Source organism: Lolium perenne, chromosome 4, assembly GCF_019359855.2.
Source record: "Lolium perenne isolate Kyuss_39 chromosome 4, Kyuss_2.0, whole genome shotgun sequence".
Classification (NCBI taxonomy): domain Eukaryota; kingdom Viridiplantae; phylum Streptophyta; class Magnoliopsida; order Poales; family Poaceae; genus Lolium; species Lolium perenne.
In genome coordinates this window covers 80,981,005-81,001,536 of record NC_067247.2, presented here as the reverse complement: position 1 = coordinate 81,001,536, position 20,532 = coordinate 80,981,005, and the positions used below count along the sequence as shown (strand labels likewise).

Here is a 20,532-nt window from a genome sequence, read left to right as displayed (position 1 = left end):
CTCCTCTTCATCGCTGAAGATCTGAATCAACTGATCCTCCAGGTGGTATCTCAAGGCCCAGCCCTCTTCATCCAGACCCTGCTCGTCTGCAACTTTATCCAACCCTTGGATTTGGGACAAAACATCCGCCTTGATTAATCTGCGCTGCTTCCCCAGGTTGGCACTCCAGCCCTTCAACACCTGTCTCAGCCCACTGGCCTGTCCATGCCACAAATAATTGGGGTCTCTAGGACTTGAGTTAGAAGTGAGCAACTCCACCCACCAGGACTTCAGCTGTTCCGCAAACCCAGGGACCGCGAGCCAGCTATTCTCAAAGGTAAACCTGGTTATCCTGCGAGGGGCGTTCTCTCCTGAGTCCGGGATCAACGGAGTATGGTCCGAGCCAATCCTCGTTTCCGCTGTCAAACGCGCCAGGGGAAAACGAAGCTCCGACTCTGGAGAGAGAAACGCACGGTCGATGACACTCCTCAACGGGTTCGTTTGCTTATTAGTCCAAGTGTAAGCAGCCCCTGTTCTTACCACTTCCAACAATGCCCATCTGGCAATAGCATCATTGAACAGATTCACCAACGCCCAGTTGATGTTGTTGTTGTTCTTGTCTTGAGCTCCCCGGATCAGGTTGAAGTCACCCATCAACATGATAGGGAACTGACTATTATCCACCCTTCCGTCCAACTCCTGGAGGAAAGAGGTTGAGTGAGAGTGGTCCACCAGCCCATAAACCCCGATAAATTCGCACTTGAACTTGGTGGGTCTATGATATAACTTGGCACTAAGGAAGAATTCACCCTGGGCCAGAGCACCCACCTCAAAAAGACTGTCTCTAATCCCCATCAGCATGCCCCAGAGCGACCGTTAGCAGGAGTCCAATGCCACATAAATTGTTCCCCTTCAACCAGATTCCGCAGCTCCTGATCTGTAAAGTCCTGGCGCATAGTTTCCTGTAGGAAGATGATGTCTATTCTTTCTTTCTTAATAAACTCTTTGAGTTGGGTTTTTCGACCGTGATACGTCTCAAACGTATCTATAATTTCTTATGTTCCATGCTACTTTTATGATGATACTCACATGTTTTATACACACTTTATGTCATTATTATGCATTTTCCGGAACTAACCTATTAACGAGATGCCGAAGTGCCAGTTCCTGTTTTCTGCTGTTTTTGGTTTCAGAAATCCTACAAAGGAAATATTCTCGGAATTGGACGAAATCAACGCCCAGGGTCCTATTTTCCACGGAAGGTTCCAGAGCACCGAAGAGGGACCAGAGGGGAGCCAAGGGGGCCCAACCCCACATGGCGGCGCGACCAAGAGGGGGGGCGCGCCCCCTAGTGTGTGGGTCCCCCAGGACCCCTCCGAGGCTGCCCTTCCGCCTACTTAAAGTCTCCGTCGCGAAAACCCTAACAAATAAGCCACGATACGGAAAACCTTCCAGAGCCGCCACCATCGCAAAACTCCAATTCGGGGGACAGAAGTCTCTGTTCCGGCACGCCGCCGGGACGGGGAAGTGCCCCCGGAAGCCATCACCACCGCCATCTTCATCGCCGCTGCTGACTCCCATGATGAGGAGGGAGTAGTTCTCCCCCGAGGCTGAGGGCTCTACCGGTAGCTATGTGGTTCATCTCTCTCTCCCATGTGATCTTTATGTGATCCTGAGCTTTGTATCACTATTAATCTATGTGCTACTCTAGTGATGTTATTAAAGTATTCTATTCCTCCTCCATGATGTAATGTTGACAGTGTGTGCATCATGTAGTACTTGGCGTAGGTTATGATTGTAATCTCTTGTAGATTATGAAGTTAACTATTACTATGATAGTATTGATGCGATCTATTCCCCCTTTCATAGCTATTGTTGACAGTGTGTATGCTATGTTAGAACTCGGTCTAAATTGCAACGGTCTATTATGCACTCTAGAGGTTACTTTAATATGAACTCCGGATGTTGTGGAGCTTGTTTACTCCGGCTTGAGGTGTGCTTTTATAGCCCTACACAATGAATGGTGTTTGTTATCCAACAAGAGAGTGTAGAGTAGCATTTATTTATTCAGTTATGTGATCAATGTTGAGAGTGTCCACTAGTGAAAGTATGATCCCTAGGCCTTATTTCTAAGCATTGAAACACCGTTTCCAACAAGTTCTGTTACATGTTTGCTTGCTGCCATCTTTATTTCAGATTGCAATTACTACTTACAATCATCCATATTACTTGTATTTCACTATCTCTTCGCCGAACTAGTGCACCTATACATCTGACAAGTGTATTAGGTGTGTTGGGGACACAAGAGACTTCTTGTATCGCAACTGCAGGGTTGCTTGAGAGGGATATCTTTGACCTCTACCTCCCTGAGTTTGATAAACCTTGGGTGATTCACTTAAGGGAAACTTGCTGCTGTTCTACAAACCTCTGCTCTTGGAGGCCCAACACTGTCTACAGGAATAGAAGCGTGCGTAGACATCAAGCTATTTTCTGGCGCCGTTGCCGGGGACGTGAAGGAAAATTACACCACAGAGATTTCTAACTCCCACGTCAACTACACGCTAGCAAGCTATTTTCTGGCGCCGTTGCCGGGAGGTAAGGTAAAGGTATTCACATCCTCCGACTACTAAGCTATTTCCTAGCATTGTTGCCGGTGTGTGAGTGCTCGAAGCTATTTCCCTTAGATCCTGCAATTGCATCTTTTTGTTTCTTGTTTTTATTTCACTAGTTAGGCTTAATGGAAAACAACAACAAAAAATAGAGATCTTTATAGTATCTATCTTGAATTAGGACATGATGTGTTTGAAGAGAAAATTAAAAAACCTATGGACTTTTATATGCATGCTAATGGTAATGTTATTAGTATGAATGCTTTGAACACCATTGTTGCTAATGCTATGGAAAATTCTAAGCTTGGGGAAGCTGGTTTTGATGAGCATGATATTTTTAGTCCCCCAAGCATGGAGGAGAAAATTTACTTTGATGATACTTTGCCTCCCATTTATGATGATTATAATGATAGTGATATTTTGGTGCCACCTACTATGGAGGATAAAGTTTATTATGATTGTACCATGCCTGCAATTTATGATGATTACAATGATGGTTGTGATAGTTTTACTCCCACTATTACTAATAAAATTGATTATGCTTATGTGGAGAGTAATGATACTTTTATGCATGTGAATAAGAATGCTTTATGCGATAGTTATATTGTTGAGTTTGTTCATGATGCTACTGAAAGTTATTATGAGAGAGGGAAACATGGTTATATGCATCTTAATAATATTAAGTTTCCCCTCTTTATGTTGAGAATCTTGAAGTTGCGCTTGTGTTGCTTTCCTATGCTTGTCACTTTGTTCTTCATGAATTTGTTTATTTACAAGATTCCTTTTCATAGGAAGTGGGTTAGGCTTAAATTTGTTTTGAATTTGCTTTTTGATGCTCTCTTTTGCTTAAACTCTTATTTCTTGCGAGTGCATCATTAAAACTACTGAGCCCATCTTAATGGCTATAAAGAAAGCACTTCTTGGGAGATAACACATGTGTTTATTTTACTACAGCAATTTTTGTTTTATATTTGAGTCTTGAAAGTTGTTAATACTGTAGCATCCTCTCCCTATCTTTATTTTATTGCATTGTTGTGCCAAGTAAAGTCTTTGATAGTAAGGTTGATACTAGATTTGGATTACTGCGCAGAAACAGATTTCTTGCTGTCACGAATTTGAGTAGGATTCTCTGTAGGTAACTCAGAAAAATCTACCAATTTACGTGCGTGATCCCCAGATATGTACGCAACTTTCATTCAATTGAGCATTTTCATCTGAGCATGTTAAGTGCCTCTAAAAAATCCATCTTTACGGACTGTTCTGTTTTGACAGATTCTGCCTTTTATTTCGCATTGCCTGTTTTGCTATGTTTGATGGATTTCTTTGTTCCATTAACTTTCAGTAGCTTTGTGCAATGTCCAGAAGTGTTAAGAATGATTATGTCACCTCTGAATATGTGAATTTTTGATTATGCACTAACCCTCCAATGAGTTTGTTTTGAGTTTGGTGTGGAGGAAGTTTTCAAGGATCAAGAGAGGAGGATGATACAATAGGATCAAGGAGAGTGAAAACTCTAAGCTTGGGGATGCCCCCGTGGTTCATCCCTGCATATTTCAAGAAGACTCAAGCATCTAAGCTTGGGGATGCCCAAGGTATCCCCTTCTTCATCGACAACTTATCAGGTCACCTCTAGTGAAACTATATTTTTATTCCGTCACATCTTATGTGCTTTACTTGGAGCGTCTGTGTGCTTTTATTTTTGTTTTGTTATTTTCATTCTCTGAATATATTCATGCTTATGTGGGAGAGAGTCACGCTCCGCTGTTGCATATGAACACTGGTGTTCTTAGCTTTACTTTTAATGTTCATGGCGAAGGTTGAAACTGCTTCATTCATTGTTATTTGGTTGGAAGCAGAAAATGCTTCATGTGGTAATTGGTATAATGTCTTGAATAATTTGATACTTGGCAATTGTTTTGAGCTCTCAAGTAGATCATGTTTACTCTTGCATCATGTAGTTTAAACCTATTAGTGGAGAACTACCGTAGAGCTTGTTGAAATTGGTTTACATGATTGGTCTCTCTAAGGTCTAGATATTTTCTGGTAAAAGTGTTTGAGCAACAAGGAAGACAGTGTAGAGTTTTAAAATGCTTGCAATATGTTCTTATGTAAGTTTTGCTGTACCGGTTCATACTTGTGTTTGCTTCAAACAACCTTGCTAGCCAAAGCCTTGTACTGAGAGGAAATGCTTCTCGTGCATCAAAACCTTGAGCCAAAACCTATGCCATTTGTGTCCACCATACCTACCTATTATGTGGTATTTCTCTGCCATTCCAAGTAAATACTTCATGTGCTACCTTTAAATAATTCAAAAGTTATCATTTCTTATTTGTGTCAATGTTTTATAGCTCATGAGGAAGTATGTGGTGTTTTATCTTTCAATCTTGTTGGGCAGATTTTCACCAATGGACTAGTGGCTTCATCCGCTTATCCAATAATTTTGCAAAAAGAGCTGGCAACGGGGTTCCCAGCCCCAATTAATTAACTTTCATTAATAATTATCTTCACATGTTTTGCTCTGATTCATCAGTAAGCAACTTAATTTTGCAAATAGACACTCCTCCATGGTATGTGAAATGTTGGAAGGCACCCGAGGATTCGGTTAGCCATGGCTTGAGAAAGCAAAGGTTGGGAGGAGTGTTATCTCTAAATAAAACTAAAATAAATAGACACTCCTTCATGGTATGTGAATGTTGGAAGGCACCCGAGGATTCGGTTAGCCATGGCTTGTGAAAGCAAAAGGTTGGAAGGAGTGTCATCCATAAATAAAAAACTACACTAAAGTACATGTGTAAACAAAAGAGAAGAGGGATGATCTACCTTGCTGGTAGAGATAACGTCCTTCATGGGAGCCGCTCTTTGAAAGTCTGTTTGGCAAGGGGGTTAGAGTGCCCACTACCATTCGTTGACAACAACAAACACCTCTCAAAACTTTACTTTTATGCTCTCTGTATGATTTCAAAACTTAAAAAGCTCTAGCACATGATTTAATCCCTGCTTCCCTCTGCGAAGGGCCATTCTTTTACTTTTATGTTGAGTCAGTTTACCTACTTCTTTCTGTCTTACAAGCAAACACTTGCGTCAACTGTGCATTGATTCTTACATACTTGCTTATTTGCATTCATCATATTACTTTGTGTTGACAATTAACCATGAGATAAACATGTTGAAGTTGAAAGCAACTGCTGAAACTTATATCTTCCTTTGTGTTGCTTCAAAACTTTCTACTAAGAAACTATTGCTTTATGAGTTAACTCCTATGCAAGTCTTATTGATGCTTGTCTTGAAAGTACTATTCATGAAAAGTCTTTGCTATATGATTCAGTTGTTTATTCATTGTCTTTACCATTGCTTCGAATCACTTCATTCATTACATATGCTTTACAATAGTATTGATCAAGATTATGATAGCATGTCACTTCAGAAATTATCTTTGTTATCGTTTACCTACTCGAGGGCGAGTAGGAACTAAGCTTGGGGATGCTTGATACGTCTCAAACGTATCTATAATTTCTTATGTTCCATGCTACTTTTATGATGATACTCACATGTTTTATACACACTTTATGTCATTATTATGCATTTTCCGGAACTAACCTAATAACGAGATGCCGAAGTGCCAGTTCCTGTTTTCTGCTGTTTTTGGTTTCAGAAATCCTAAAAAGGAAATATTCTCGGAATTGGACGAAATCAACGCCCAGGGTCCTATTTTCCACGGAAGGTTCCAGAGCACCGAAGAGGGACCAGAGGGGAGCCAAGGGGGCCCCACCCCACATGGCGGCGCGGCCAAGAGGGGGGGCGCCCCCTAGTGTGTGGGTCCCCCAGGACCCCTCCGAGGCTGCCCTTTCGCCTACTTAAAGCCTCCGTCGCGAAAACCCTAACAAATAAGCCACGATACGGAAAACCTTCCAGAGCCGCCGCCATCGCAAAACTCCAATTCGGGGGGCAGAAGTCTCTGTTCCGGCACGCCGCCGGGACGGGGAAGTGCCCCCGGAAGCCATCACCACCGCCATCTTCATCGCCGCTGCTGACTCCCATGATGAGGAGGGAGTAGTTCTCCCCCGAGGCTGAGGGCTCTACCGGTAGCTATGTGGTTCATCTCTCTCTCCCATGTGATCTTTATGTGATCATGAGCTTTGTATCACTATTAATCTATGTGCTACTCTAGTGATGTTATTAAAGTATTCTATTCCTCCTCCATGATGTAATGTTGACAGTGTGTGCATCATGTAGTACTTGGCGTAGGTTATGATTGTAATCTCTTGTAGATTATGAAGTTAACTATTACTATGATAGTATTGATGCGATCTATTCCCCCTTTCATAGCTATTGTTGACAGTGTGTATGCTATGTTAGTACTCGGTCTAAATTGCAACGGTCTATTCACTCTAGAGGTTACTTTAATATGAACTCCGGATGTTGTGGAGCTTGTTTACTCCGGCTTGAGGTGTGCTTTTATAGCCCTACACAATGAATGGTGTTTGTTATCCAACAAGAGAGTGTAGAGTAGCATTTATTTATTCAGTTATGTGATCAATGTTGAGAGTGTCCACTAGTGAAAGTATGATCCCTAGGCCTTATTTCTAAGCATTGAAACACCGTTTCCAACAAGTTCTGTTACATGTTTGCTTGCTGCCATCTTTATTTCAGATTGCAATTACTACTTACAATCATCCATATTACTTGTATTTCACTATCTCTTCGCCGAACTAGTGCACCTATACATCTGACAAGTGTATTAGGTGTGTTGGGGACACAAGAGACTTCTTGTATCGTAATTGCAGGGTTGCTTGAGAGGGATATCTTCGACCTCTACCTCCCTGAGTTCGATAAACCTTGGGTGATTCACTTAAGGGAAACTTGCTGCTGTTCTACAAACCTCTGCTCTTGGAGGCCCAACACTGTCTACAGGAATAGAAGCGTGCGTAGACATCAGACCGCTCCGGCCAAAACCCCAGAAATTCCATCCCAAGGCCTTCATCTGGACACCCCAGCTGAAGCCCGTGCTTGGCGGGCTAGTGTATCCCTCAGGTTAGGGCGTGGTCCAGTGTAAGCCTCCCCTTTCTTCCTCCTAGGACCTCTTGAAGAGCTTGCAATGTCTGCTAGGGTGATCCGCTCCAGATCAGCCCCTACCTTGTTTGCTATATCATCCTTGCCATTATCCTGTGCAACACTTGCTGGATTGGCCTTGCTATCAGAGAGCTTCCGTTTCTGCGCTTCTTCCTCCTTAAGTTCGGCCTTCACGGTAGCTTCAGTGAGCCGAGCTTGTGCCAGCTCCTTCGCACGGACCAGGGATAAAAGGGGGGAAAGCGAACCAGCAGAGGAATCCAACCCCAAACCCGCATCCCTCGCAACTCCCCAAAGATGTGAATCCGAAACCGAGGGAAGAACCAAGAAAGGGTCAATTGGGGATGGCGCAGGAGGCGTGCCTTGGTCTTTCTCAGCCGCCCGCTTGGAAGCCGTAAGCAGCACATGCTCCGGGTTCGTGCCTTTGCCTATGGTGCTGCGGCGTGTCGCAGTGACTGGCGAGGAAGTCACTACTGCACGCTTGGGCTTGACGTCGGGCTTCTTCTTGCGTGACGGTGGATTGTCCACCTCTCCATCCTGCTTGCGCTTGAGCTTGGCAATCTTTTCCGCTAGGGTCTCCTAGTCATTCTCCCAGTCATTCGGGCTCTCCCACCCCACCTCCTTCCTGTCCTCCTCCGACAGCTTCTGGCGCTTGAGGATGTCAGGAGAAATGGGCTCCTACGACTTTGACTCGCTAGAAGCTTGCGCCAGATTCTCCGAAGGAGGCTCATCAGCTTGTAGAACTGGGGAGAGGCACGCTTTTGCCGTGGGGAACAGCTCCATTTCTGTTAGGTTGGAGCCGTACTGGTTGAACGGAATTGGCTTCAGGTTGGACTTGGGCGGGGCAGATGCAGGCTTCATGGCGGAGTGATCTTTGAGAGAGGGGATAGGCACACTGTTGCTGCCCACAGATGACTTGGAGCCAGGAGGCTTCGGAGCAAACGCCAGCGACTGAAAGAGAAGGGGCTTCTGTGGCTGTTCCTTCGGGGGCGGGTTCTTGTCGGCTTCACCATCCTTGGCTGCCTCAGCACCGCCAGCCTTGTTTCTTGTGACATCACACATTGGGCCCTTGTCCTTGCTCTTCATGTTGCTCCTCTTCCAGTGGGGGCGGAGCGGCTCTGGTCCTCAGTATCTTCGTCTTCTTCGTCGTCTTCCCCATTGCTCGGGCCTGGAGGTGGAGGTTTAGGAATGTCGCTGGCACTGGCCTTGGTACACTCCACAGACACCCCCAGCCGGAATCCTTGGTTGTGGCCGAACACCAGGATCGAGCTAGGGAGCTTATCCGGGGCGTGCGAGTGGAACAACATCCTAACCGGGCCGTCCAGGACCGCCAGATATTCCTCGTCCACCACGCGGGGTCGTCCCAGCATCTTGGTGCCCTCCAGCAGAAGGTCAACGGTACGTAGAGCCTCAGGGACTCCGGAGAGGTGGACCCAGATCTTGGAGAGAGCCAGCGAGGCCTGAGGGGTCGCTGTGGCATCCGCGAACAACACCAAGATCTTGCTGACTGGGAGGGCGATTCCCCCGGCGTTCTTGCACAGGTTCTTGCAGAGGTTGAGACTAGCTTTGGTTGGGAAGACAACTGCGAAATCCGTGTCACTGATGCGCCTCACCCGCCAGTCCCAGTTGTCAGCAGATCACAAGTCATTGTATTTTCCACTGCGATGACCAGCGCCGCGTGGTCTGAGCCACCGCCAGATCCCACCGGCAGCACCTCCTCGTCCATCTCCAGGCAGTGGAAGCCAACCCCATCTACCGCGTAACCATACCACTGCAAAGAGGCCATCTTGGCGGTCTTGGGGCACATCCCGTGGTGTGCTCATCCAGATCGCAGACGCCGCAGTGGGCTGGGAAGTGGCATCCCGACGTTACGTTCCCATGGTTCGAGATTCTATTCCTACCAAACAGGTTCCGATGCAATTGAGAATACCGATTCTGACAAATTATTTCGATTATTAGAATCTTGAATATATAATGCTCGATCTCCCAATATTTCACCAGTCTCACGCCTATTTTCTATGAGATCAAAACCCCACCAAAGATTGTAGGAAATATAATTCTCGTGCAAACTCTCTGCAAGCAAGCTTCATTTCATGATTCTTGAGCTCTCCATAAATTACCACTGAATTCCAACTGAAATTATCAGTTTTAGTTTCTACAAAATACCTCAAAAATGACCGGTTGTCATCCTAGTACATGCAAGTTATTTTACTGGTACGCCAGTAGCCGTTGGGACTTGTCGAGGCCCCGTGCTGCTCGACTTGGAGCCAGATCAGAAGACTGAACATATTAGCGAGCACCGTCTGCAGCTGCATGCGTGTGATACACGAACCTTAGGCCATAATAAACAACGATTTTCAGCACATTCATCACGCACTTCCGGATGCCATCCTGATACGATCACACACATTGGTGTCTGTTATGCGTGCCCGTGCGTCACGCCACTAGCTACACACCGACCCAAGAAGGTAGGTAGGATTTGGGAGGAGTTGTCTCATCTAGGACACAACGCCCATCTGGATCCTCATCCCCAGGAAATCTCCATGGTCAGAACGTAAACGGATCAAATTTGACCGTTTCGGTTTTCACAGATAGAAAATGCGTAAAATCATAGACTAGCGTCGGACATAAAGTGACCGGCCTGTCTGCATGGACACAACGCGGACACAGTGAGTGTCCGCGTCCTCCCCACTTGGGCCCGCTGGTGGTCGGTGTGGCCATCATCACTTCCCTTCTACGGATCCGTGGTCGTTGTGGCACCATCAATGACACGCTTCAGGTTCAGTGGGAACGACAGGACTAGGGTGCGGCGACTGGGCTTCTACACCGTCACCAATGTCACACTCCTGGAATCCAGCGCCAACATTCATAGCGGACGCAACCCCGACTGCGCCACCAGCTCATCCACCTATCCTCCACCGTCTCCCCTTCTTGTTTCCCAGAGAACAGACATCACGACAACCATGTTCAAAGGATGGCCTTTTAATTAGGAAGACGAAGAATGACAAAGAGGCCGGATCATCATCGACGAAGAAGAAGCCCCGCTTCCGCGTTCCCGTCACAGCCGACGCAGCCCGGGCCCTCTACCGCAGCCACACGCCGTGCACATCAGGGTGGAATGATGTCCACCTCCCCGGTGGCTGGCTCCTTAGCCACCGTCGGGTTCCCATGTTGTCGGTGCTGTGGCAGGGTTGGTAGAGTAGGCAGGAAACAACCCGACACTGGGCCTTGTTGCCACCTGAACTCCTCTCCAACCCCGCATACATCATCAACTCACCGTTCCGGGACTCATTCGGGCATCTTCAATGGGATCCGAGGCACCGATCGGTGTTCCTCGATGACGACAAGTTCAATTACGTCGCTCCGCTCGCGCCGGTGAAGGAAGAGGAGGAGGACGAGGACGACAAGGAGGAGGTTGCCACGTGTCGTCTACGACCAAACCCCCAGAGAGGAGGAGCGGGACGACACCGAGGAATACATCAGCTACCTCGCGTACCTCAAGGAGAAAGCTAAGGAGGATGGTTAGGTGTACCACCTTCCCCTCATGCTGAAAGGCGTGGATGAGGAGGAGGCCATGAGGGCCTCGCAGGAGAAACCTTCGCTGCCTCCACCGCAAGCACCGATGTGTTATGTTGCAACGTTCATGCCTCCAGGCCAGTTCAAGGAGGAGGTTCTATGGGAGGTCATGGACCTCTAGCGCATGTTGTCACCTCCACCTCTAGCGCCATGGGACCAGTGGCCCACGCCCCCACCTCTAGCGTCAAGGGACCAGTGGCCCGTGCCTCCACCAACAACGTATCCACTGCCGTCCTCGGAGGCCATCTATCCCTGGACGCAGTAGCCACCGGCTGCACCGCCCTTTCCTCCTCCTCCGCCGCCGGTCCAACCTCTCACAGTGCCAGGATCCAATTGGCCGTGGACGATCCCAGAGATCGTGGACCTCACCAAGGACATCGGAGATAGCCACTAGAATTGGCCTGGGTCTCGGCCTTTTTTTATTTTTTCCTATTCTTTAATCTATATAAATTACATTTCGTATCAATGAAAATATCTATATGTAAAAAATACGTTGGGCAGCTGAAAAGGTCCCGACCCAAATGAACCATGGGCATCTCGCGGCTAATTTTGTGTCCGCATCCTGATACAAAGGAACCAAAACGAATATTTTTATATTTAAAATGCGTGGTGGAGATGCTCTGACGATCCTTCCCACGCGGCACCGGCCGTCAGATCCCAGCGTCCCTGGGCCACCTCCCTTCGAATTTAGCCACCCAAGTGGTTCATTCAAATTCTGCAGCTTCCTTCCTCGACTCGAAGCAGCTAACCGGCCGGAGCTTTATCTTATTTTCGTACTGTAGGAGCGGCCTGAGAGACGGGCTTTAGCGCTTTGCTTGGTCGCTCTCTGGCTGCTTTTGCCAGCAATAAAATTGCGCGAGAAAGAGAAGGAGAGGGAGAGGGAGAGAGCCCACCGTGTCCTTCTTTCTCCTCCTCGCTAAGCAACTCATCGTCGTCCGGGGACAACCTTAGTAAGCAGCAGGAGTACTAGTTAAGCTGCAGCCTGCCGGAAGCAAGGAAGCGAATCGAGAGCTCCATAAGGGAAGCGGCAGACAGAAGTAACCGGAGCTCGATCGACATGGCCGCAGCGGCGATGGCGCGGAGGAGCACGCGGCCTCTCCTTCTTCCTCTTCTCCTCCTGGGGTTCTTGCTGCTCGCCCACGTCCCTTCTGCAGGTACGTATGGACTCTCTTCTTTGATCGTCGGTTCTGTCGGTCAAGTGTGCGTATCTCAGTTCTGTTCTTGCCGTTGAGGTGTTTGGACTTTGGAAGCTTCTCCGTATCTCTATTATTCCGTTTTCTTGAGATTTGAACCGAGCAGCACATGCCCACATATTTGATTCCTTTCTTCATTCCTGCTATTCGAAAAGTAAGGAGTACATAGAGTAAATAATTCGCGATGTAGTGGAGTAGATGAGGCATGATCATGGTTTACGTAGCTTTCGGAATTCTTCAGCCGAAAGTGGTGTTGTTTCTTCCATCCTTGCTTTTGCGATGTCGATCCTCCTTCCTTGTCGACATGGTTTTGTTTTCAGTCAGAGTGGAGGGAAAGAATGCGGGTGACACTGAAATGAGCCGTGTCAGCATTCTGTTGGAGTCTTCTCAGCCGCGCAAACTACAAAAGAAAGTGAGATGATCCAATAATGCATGAGTACTCAGTGATAAAATCGTATTCGCTCGTCATGTCATCATGTGACGGTGACTTGTACCGTTGGAGTACACATTTCATTTGAATTCTGCAGAATTTCCTTTGCTCTTCACAAATTTACTGTTCTGTAAAAGTTTACTTGAAGTTGCAGTTGCTGCTGCTGAGCAACCCTTGAGTGCATTTTGTCAACTGGTCTTGTGTACTTCTTAACGCCGAGACACGTTTGCCCGTGCAGCGCCGCAGTCCTTCATCGGCATCAACTACGGCGACGTGGCCGACAACCTGCCACCGCCGTCGTCGACGGCGCGCCTGCTCAAGTCCACGACCATCGGCAAGGTGCGCCTCTACCGCACCGACCCGGCAGTCGTCACCGCCTTCGCGGGCACGGGCATCTCCCTCCTGCTCGGCGCAGCCAACAGCGACATCCCCAACTTCGCGTCCTCGCCGTCCGCGGCCGCGGCCTGGGTGGCCTCCCACCTCCCGTCCACCTCCTCCCCGGCCATCAACGGCATCTCCGTCGGCAACGAGGTGCTCTTCGCCGACGACGCCACGCTCGCCGCGCAGCTGGTGCCGGCGCTGCAGAACGTGTACGACGCGCTGCCGCCCAACTCCAGCATCAAGGTCTCCACCGTGAACGCCATGGACGTGCTGGCGTCCTCCGACCCGCCCTCCTCGGGGACGTTCAAGCCGGCGCTGGCCGCCGCGCTCGACCCGCTCCTCGCGTTCCTCAGCAAGACCGGGTCGCCGTTCCTCGTCAACCCGTACCCGTACTTCGCGTACCAGGACGACCCGCGGCCCGACACGCTCGCCTTCTGCCTCTTCCAGCCCAACGCCGGCCGCCCCGACGCCGGGTCGGGGCTCACGTACACCAGCATGTTCGACGCGCAGGTGGACGCCGTGCGCGCCGCGCTGGACGCCAAGGGGTACAAGGACGTGGAGGTCGTGGTGGCGGAGACCGGGTGGCCGCACAGCGGCGGCGCCGACGAGGCCGGCGCGTCGGTGGAGAACGCGCGCGCGTTCGTGTCCGGCCTCGTGTCGCACCTCCGGTCCATGGTGGGGACGCCGCGGATGCCGGGGAAGTCGGTGGACACGTATCTCTTCGCCGTGTACGACGAGGACCTCAAGCCCGGGAAGGCGTCGGAGAAGTCGTTCGGGCTGTTCCAGACCACGCTCACCGAGACGTACACCACGGGGCTGATGAGGAACGGCACCGCGGGTTTGGCACCCGCGCCGGCGCCGACGCCAGCACAGAAGATGCCACCGGCGACGCCGCAGGTGGGTTTTCACTTCTGATCACACTGTGTGATCTGCTATTTCTTGAAAGTTTCTTGCTTACAGAGCTATCGCTTCCAACTGGTGCAGGTGACTCCGACCCCTCCAGTGCAGCCGGGCGCGGCGGCAGCGTCTTCTCGTCACACTCGTAGTGCTGCTGAATCGTCCCGCACTTTCTCGGCGCTCCATCTTTTTGCTTGTTTCGGGTTTATGGCTTTGTTGGTCTGATCTTTTACTTCAGTTCTGCAATTTATGTGAAGTGTATTGAGGCAAAATCATGTAATGCCAGTCTGTGTCTTAGCACTGTCAAACAACAGTTCAACGATGTGGATGTGCAAGGAATACCATTTCCAGAGCAGTAGGCAGCCTCAAGACGTTAAGGAAACAGTCAATCACATCACACAGACGCATACAGTGCAATGACAAACTGACAATCATGTCATAAAATGAATGACCAGCTGAAAGATACACGAAGTTGTTCGCTGGCATACAAATACACCAACCATATGTAAGCACAACATACAACCCGCACACACTGGGCACTGGGCAAGGACAACAGAAACAACAATCCGCACGCAACACCTAATGCTTCATAAGAAGTCAAGTACAACTCTACAACTCTCAGCATACCACCATCTTAAAAAACAAGACAGGCAGCATCAACCAACCAAACAACAACACACAAAAAATCATCAGATTTATGCGCCAGAGTGAGAAACCGGTGAGGTGATGAACTGTCCGTCCTTGAAAGTGTGAATGTACTGCTGAGGCAAAGCATGCTCCACCTGCAGCATAAGAACCCAAGTTAGGTATAAGAGTGGAAGTTAATTGTAGGAACATGGACTACATGCCCATCAACCTGTAACCAGCCCGCTCATGGAGCAACCTCTAGGCTACTCATAGTACTACTGCACTTGGTAGTAAGTCACACGTGATAATGTGAGAGGAAATCACATCTTACCCAGTCACCATCAGTGACACCGCTAGGAACCAATACATTCATTTCACTTGATTTAGCCGAAGTAATAGAAGCTCCCAGGGAATCTTTGCTCAGGTATAACTGACACCCAGATGAGTTGTCGATTGATATGGTTGGTGCAGTACCCTACAGGTAAAAAGACGATACATTTAGTCCTTCATGACACTATAAGTAACAGAATCAACAAAAGTTGCATCCAATATAGTGAGCTTATATGTATTGCAGTTAAATAGAGTGCAGAGTGATTGAGAAAACTACTCAGTACTATAGCAAATAAGGAGTAAATAAAATAACATGCAAGCGAGGACTTGTGGGGTCTGGGTCTCCAAATTTCCAATGGTACTTTGAAATTAGCAACTACCGAACACTTGAGCCTATTAACTTCATAATCATAAATTGAGGATGATCTAAAACGGGCAACATGAACCCAGAAGTTCAAATAAGCAAGGTTGCCGTCACCACCATGCGAAAAATAAATTTTCATAACAAAAGACTCAAGCAAGTAAGAGGCAATCAAATCTCATGTCAAGAAGCCAAAGCACATAGCGGACAAAGAAAAGGGAATGCACATAAGACAGAAATTATATCAGTTAGAAGTGCAACAAGTGTTACAATGAACTTCCTAGGAAACGGATAACAAGAAAATGAAAAACAGAGAACAATGTGGAAAACAATCCCAGAAAAAGAACATCTAAAACACCAGATACCTTTGTCAGTAAAGGATAATAGCAAGAAAAAAGTTTTCTTGTTAGATTATCTAAGAATAACTAGATAAAAAAAAGGAGATATCTGCAAATTGGAGATTCCGATAAGCTGCTGTATTGCGTAATTCCTGTTATCTTTGCACTAAATGAAACATCTTCTTTTCAAGTACAGCAGTCTTGAAACGAAATAAGTTTTCTACATAAATGAAATGGCTTCATCTCTGTCACAGATTGATCTCTCCAGTCCAAAGTTTTATCTTTTGATATTTAATGCGCAATTTTGACCGACAATTGGTTGACATACATATTTGAATGTCTATGAAAATACTGTTTAGCAGAATTTGAAAGACAGCTAATATTACATCATTTCGTCGTGCTCAAACTTGCTACTACAAACATATGAGGGTCAAGGTTCAAACGGTTTGACCAGCATGTAAAGTGATACTTTTAGAGTGGGAAGAGTAGTACTGAGACTGAATTAAATACTCCCTCCGTCCTGTGAAATATGTCGGAACTTTGACTAAATTCGGACGTATCTAGACATATCTAGTGTCTAGATATATTTAAATTTAGATAAACTTCCAACATGTTTCATGGGACGGAGGGAGTACTTCAATTTATAGACATAAATTCACAAAATAATTCAATATACCTGACACTGAACCTCAACACCGTTGCAGTTGACAACCTCAAAAGCTGCTACGACATCCTGCAATACATAGTAAACTAACTTAGCCTTGATATATACAATACTAATTAGGCGATGTCCCCTTGTCCAAGAAAGGTTTTCGCTGACCTTGAAAACGATTCCAAATTTGGTGCATTTGTCGACAGTGATATTGTTTACTTTACCTGCAAAATGTTTTTTTTACATAAAGCAAAAGTTTAAACAGAAATGCAAAATATCCAAAGTAAATAAACTCATAGACATTACCATTTACTTGAAGGACGGCATCCTTGCATCCATACACATAGACCGATTGTTTCGAATCACAATCATCAATAGCAAGGTCCTTTTTACCAACTTGATTTTCGACCACCCATCTGCCATTTTTCTAAATTCAGAGAGAATACAAAATAGAATAATGAACTGTAAAGAGACAAGTTTTCATTTTTCCAGAATGACAATATTATCCTACTCATTAAATGATGGAAACTCCGCTAAACAGCATATAAAATTTACCATAACTTAGAGCTAGGCAATAGTCTAGTGGCTTGGTCACAGTGGTGCATAGCTGCTGACCAGAGTTCGAATCCTGTCAGGGGCAAATTTCAGGCATCTCACCCGGGTGGGATCTACCTATTTAAAATGGCACAAGGTTCCTCCCTGTTGGATTAGTTTTAAAATTACCATATCTGTTAAGAAAATTAATTCAGCATAGGAAATTGCCTCCTTGCACATCAGATGGGACTATATTCTGTGTTAAAAAAATTGTATCTCGTCCTTAATTCAAACTTAATTCCATGTGCTTTTCTAATTCTCTTTGTAATATTTTTTTATATATCGCATTTAATTATCTGTGCAAGGTGATCTTTTTTCTCACACCATGAAAGCTATTTGTCGCTTCATCATAATGGCTCTTTTTCTTAGTTAAAATCATTAATCGATCTAATTGTATGCTACAAACCTAACACACACATACATTCACCTAACATGTAACCGTCCAGGACTATAGATCCATCTCACTTTTAGCTTCCCTATCAACCATGCCCAAATAACATTCTTGCACCTTATGTGCCCGCTCTCTAACCCAAATAATCAAACACAAGGCCTTGATGATTATTTTACATTGTTGGGCCTGCATGTACCAGTGGCAACCTGTACTAACATCCTAGATAATATATGCTCGATGTCGATATTGTGACAATTTTCTTAACTATGGTCAAGACTCACTTGCGACCCATCTGAAGCTCCAGTTTTGGGGGTGCAGACTTGAAGGCAAATGATCCTGCACGAGAAGTCTTCTCGGGAGCAGGAGCAGCAGCAGTACTATTAACAACACCACTTCTGTCAGCACGGTTTTTAGTCTTCATGTCATCAGTAACCTTTCGCAATCCTGCACAGAAAAGACAGGGCCTCGTATGTCTGCTATTCATTTGTGAAAGGGAAAAACAAATCCTCTGCCATAGACAAAGCAGGTGCTTTCATCTACCTGTAGTAACAGCTTTGCCCGCACTAATCTCTTGGAAGACAGCTGACATTCCTTGTTTAGGCTGTGAAGATTTTGGAGTTTTATCTGCGCTAAAAAGAGGAGCTGAAGGTGGAGCTGGTGGAGGGGGGCCCTTAACCGCCGGCGCTTTAGGTGTTGGAGCAGCAGCCTTTGGTTGGACAGCAGGTGCACTTCCAGCAGCACCCCAGACAGGCCCAAGAGGGTAATACTTTTTTACATAATCCCGCAAGCCTGGGATGTAGAGCTCCTTCAAAGCTTTAGCCCACTCAACATGGTCAGCATCTTTGTTCCTGTACTCAACAAGAACCTACGAGAAAAATGGTGTGTAAGCATCATGAACCATATAAAACTATATAAATATGAATTTGGTTTCGTGGTAGAATGGAAACTTTCAGCTGGATTTGTAATAGCATTGCAATGTGATGCACTAGATAAATTACTCTTTATGAGGAAATTGTACGAACTCTAATCAATATCACAAGACAACACATGCAAAACAAGATCAACTGCTTTGAAATTAAGAGTATACCTGGATTAAGCAATATATAAAAGATACGGAAATCTTCATTGTAATTTAGGAACAAAACCATTATTATTATTATTATTATTATTATTATTATCAACTTTACGCTATTGTGGGCCATTTTAGAGTATTAGCTCATTTGAAACTTGCCCCAATAAGCTGATTTAAAATTTGAACTAAAGATAAGTTGTCAAAAGAATTCCAGTCCCTGAAATTCCCTTCCAGAATGCCGATAGCCAGGTTGACCCTTGTCGCTTCCACAGCTCCTCTTCCTCAGTCAGTCGTGCAAATAGCACCTTACAAACCTATCTCAATTATCCTAGCAGGTAATGTTTTAGATGCTCATAGGGTTCCATTTCTCCCGGATGAAAATGGCTTTGAAAACAAGGTTGTCTAAGAGCTAGTGTTGAGAGAAACATAAATGCTAAATGGGGTGTTTGCTCGAACAAAAAAGGATGCTAGTCAGTGTGTTATTAGTACATCCCATTAATCTATTGTAGACCTTTCCAAAAAGGAAACAAAACCGAAGCATTGTTCGCTAATCCAACTGCAGTAGTAAGTACAGATACCGCATGTAAAGCAGAACAAAATTGCAAAAACGATGCAATAGAAAAGGCATATACCTTGTTATTGTAGAACTCCGCCATCTGCCAACTTTCTTCAACATGTGCTGTTGGGAAACTCATGCCTTACAGAGAGAAAGAGCAAAAGGAAATCAGGGGTTTAACTTGTATAACCTCGACAGGGCTCAAATCAAAGCCTACAAAGAAATTTCACTAACCCATATCTTTTCCTAAGAAGGCAACCCAAGCCAAGGCAGCGAGACTGTCGGCAACACTCTTCATGTGGTTGAAGTAGTCGGGCCTCCTTCCTTCGGTCATAGCAGCTGCTTTTGCACAGGCATCATTCAGAGGCTTGAAGAAATCCTGCGCACTGGCCATTGATGCAGGTTTCTGCATAACCAATCAAAAAAAAAAAATGCTCAGTGAGTAAGAACAGGATTTGCATTTTCCAGATCCATCAAGTGGCGCGCTAACTTTGCTTCATGTGCTAATGCATTGCCAGTAAATCTGTACTGCCGTACATCGCAGGAACCTATACTCCTATGCTGAATTACTGTTTAGAGAAGCCATTCCAACAGACTGACCTCGGCTCCAAACGTCTCGATCAAGCAAATCCTAAATTTACTAACCTTTGCATCATAATCTCGGCTCGATCAGCCATTCCTGCGAAACTCTTCCTCCAGACACGCAATATATAGACCAAAACAGCTGGAGATCTAGGCGCGAGCACAGCCGAAGCGACCGGATCGAGGGAGGCGAAGAGCGCGTGAGCCGTACCTGGAGCTGCTTGGCCCGGACGAGGAGGTCCTTGGCGACGGCGAAGGCCTCGGCGAGGACTTTGGTGGCCTCGAGCACCTTCCCGCCGATCTTCTCGGCCGCGGCGTTGAGGCGGCCGAAGGCTTGGGCGACGAACTCGTCGTAGGCCACGATCGCCGGATCCGACGCCGCCGGGACGCCGTCGAGGTCGCGCGGCGTAGCGGAGAGCGAGGCGCCGGACGACCCGGCGGCGGCGGCGGCCTCGAGGCGCGCCACCGCGGCCTCGAGCCGCTCCACGAGCGCCTTCTCCATGACGGCGGAAGGAATCGAGGCTGGTGGTTGGGGCGTTCGTGCGGCGGCGTGCGTTGAGCGTCTCTGTGGCGCCGCTTCCAGCTGGGTGCGGTTTTAATGGCTTTTTGCGGCGTCTGCCTTTCCTTTTTTCGTGGCGACAAGAAATACATGAGATGCCACTGCCGCTGCGGTATTGGATAATTTGCACTGTATTTTCTTTCTGGCAACTGAAAAGGCTTAGATTCCAAAATGAAGATAGTTTCTTTTTCGAATTTTAAAATGAGGATAGTTCTTTTTACCTAATAATACTGGTTGCGCTATTTGGAGAGAACGATGGCACCTTGCTGGAACCTCCTCCGTATTCTCTTCCTCCTAAAGCCGTCGACGGCGTGATAAAGGCCAACTATGACCTTCGA

At 46.6% G+C, this 20,532-nt stretch overlaps 2 protein-coding genes across 2 annotated transcripts; one reads left to right on the top strand and one right to left on the bottom strand.

Moving 5' to 3' along the window:
• The first annotated feature begins 11,958 nt into the window (after positions 1-11,958).
• On the top strand, positions 11,959-14,487 carry LOC127293108 (glucan endo-1,3-beta-glucosidase 7). Its single transcript, XM_051322662.2, has 3 exons — positions 11,959-12,385; positions 13,093-14,132; positions 14,220-14,487. Exons 1-3 carry the CDS (start codon positions 12,289-12,291, stop codon positions 14,355-14,357), a joined length of 1,275 nt encoding a protein of 424 aa, XP_051178622.1. The 5' UTR covers positions 11,959-12,288; the 3' UTR covers positions 14,358-14,487.
• A 62-nt stretch (positions 14,488-14,549) lies between these two features.
• Positions 14,550-20,229, bottom strand: LOC127293107 (cyclase-associated protein 1). Its single transcript, XM_051322661.2, has 10 exons — positions 19,847-20,229; positions 19,288-19,459; positions 19,130-19,194; positions 17,966-18,290; positions 17,707-17,869; positions 16,747-16,856; positions 16,609-16,664; positions 16,465-16,521; positions 15,091-15,234; positions 14,550-14,914 (listed from the first exon to the last, which is right to left on the bottom strand). The coding sequence occupies exons 1-10, from the start codon at positions 20,135-20,137 to the stop codon at positions 14,828-14,830; spliced, it is 1,470 nt and encodes a 489-aa protein (XP_051178621.1). The 5' UTR covers positions 20,138-20,229; the 3' UTR covers positions 14,550-14,827.
• Between the last annotated feature and the right edge of the window lie 303 nt (positions 20,230-20,532).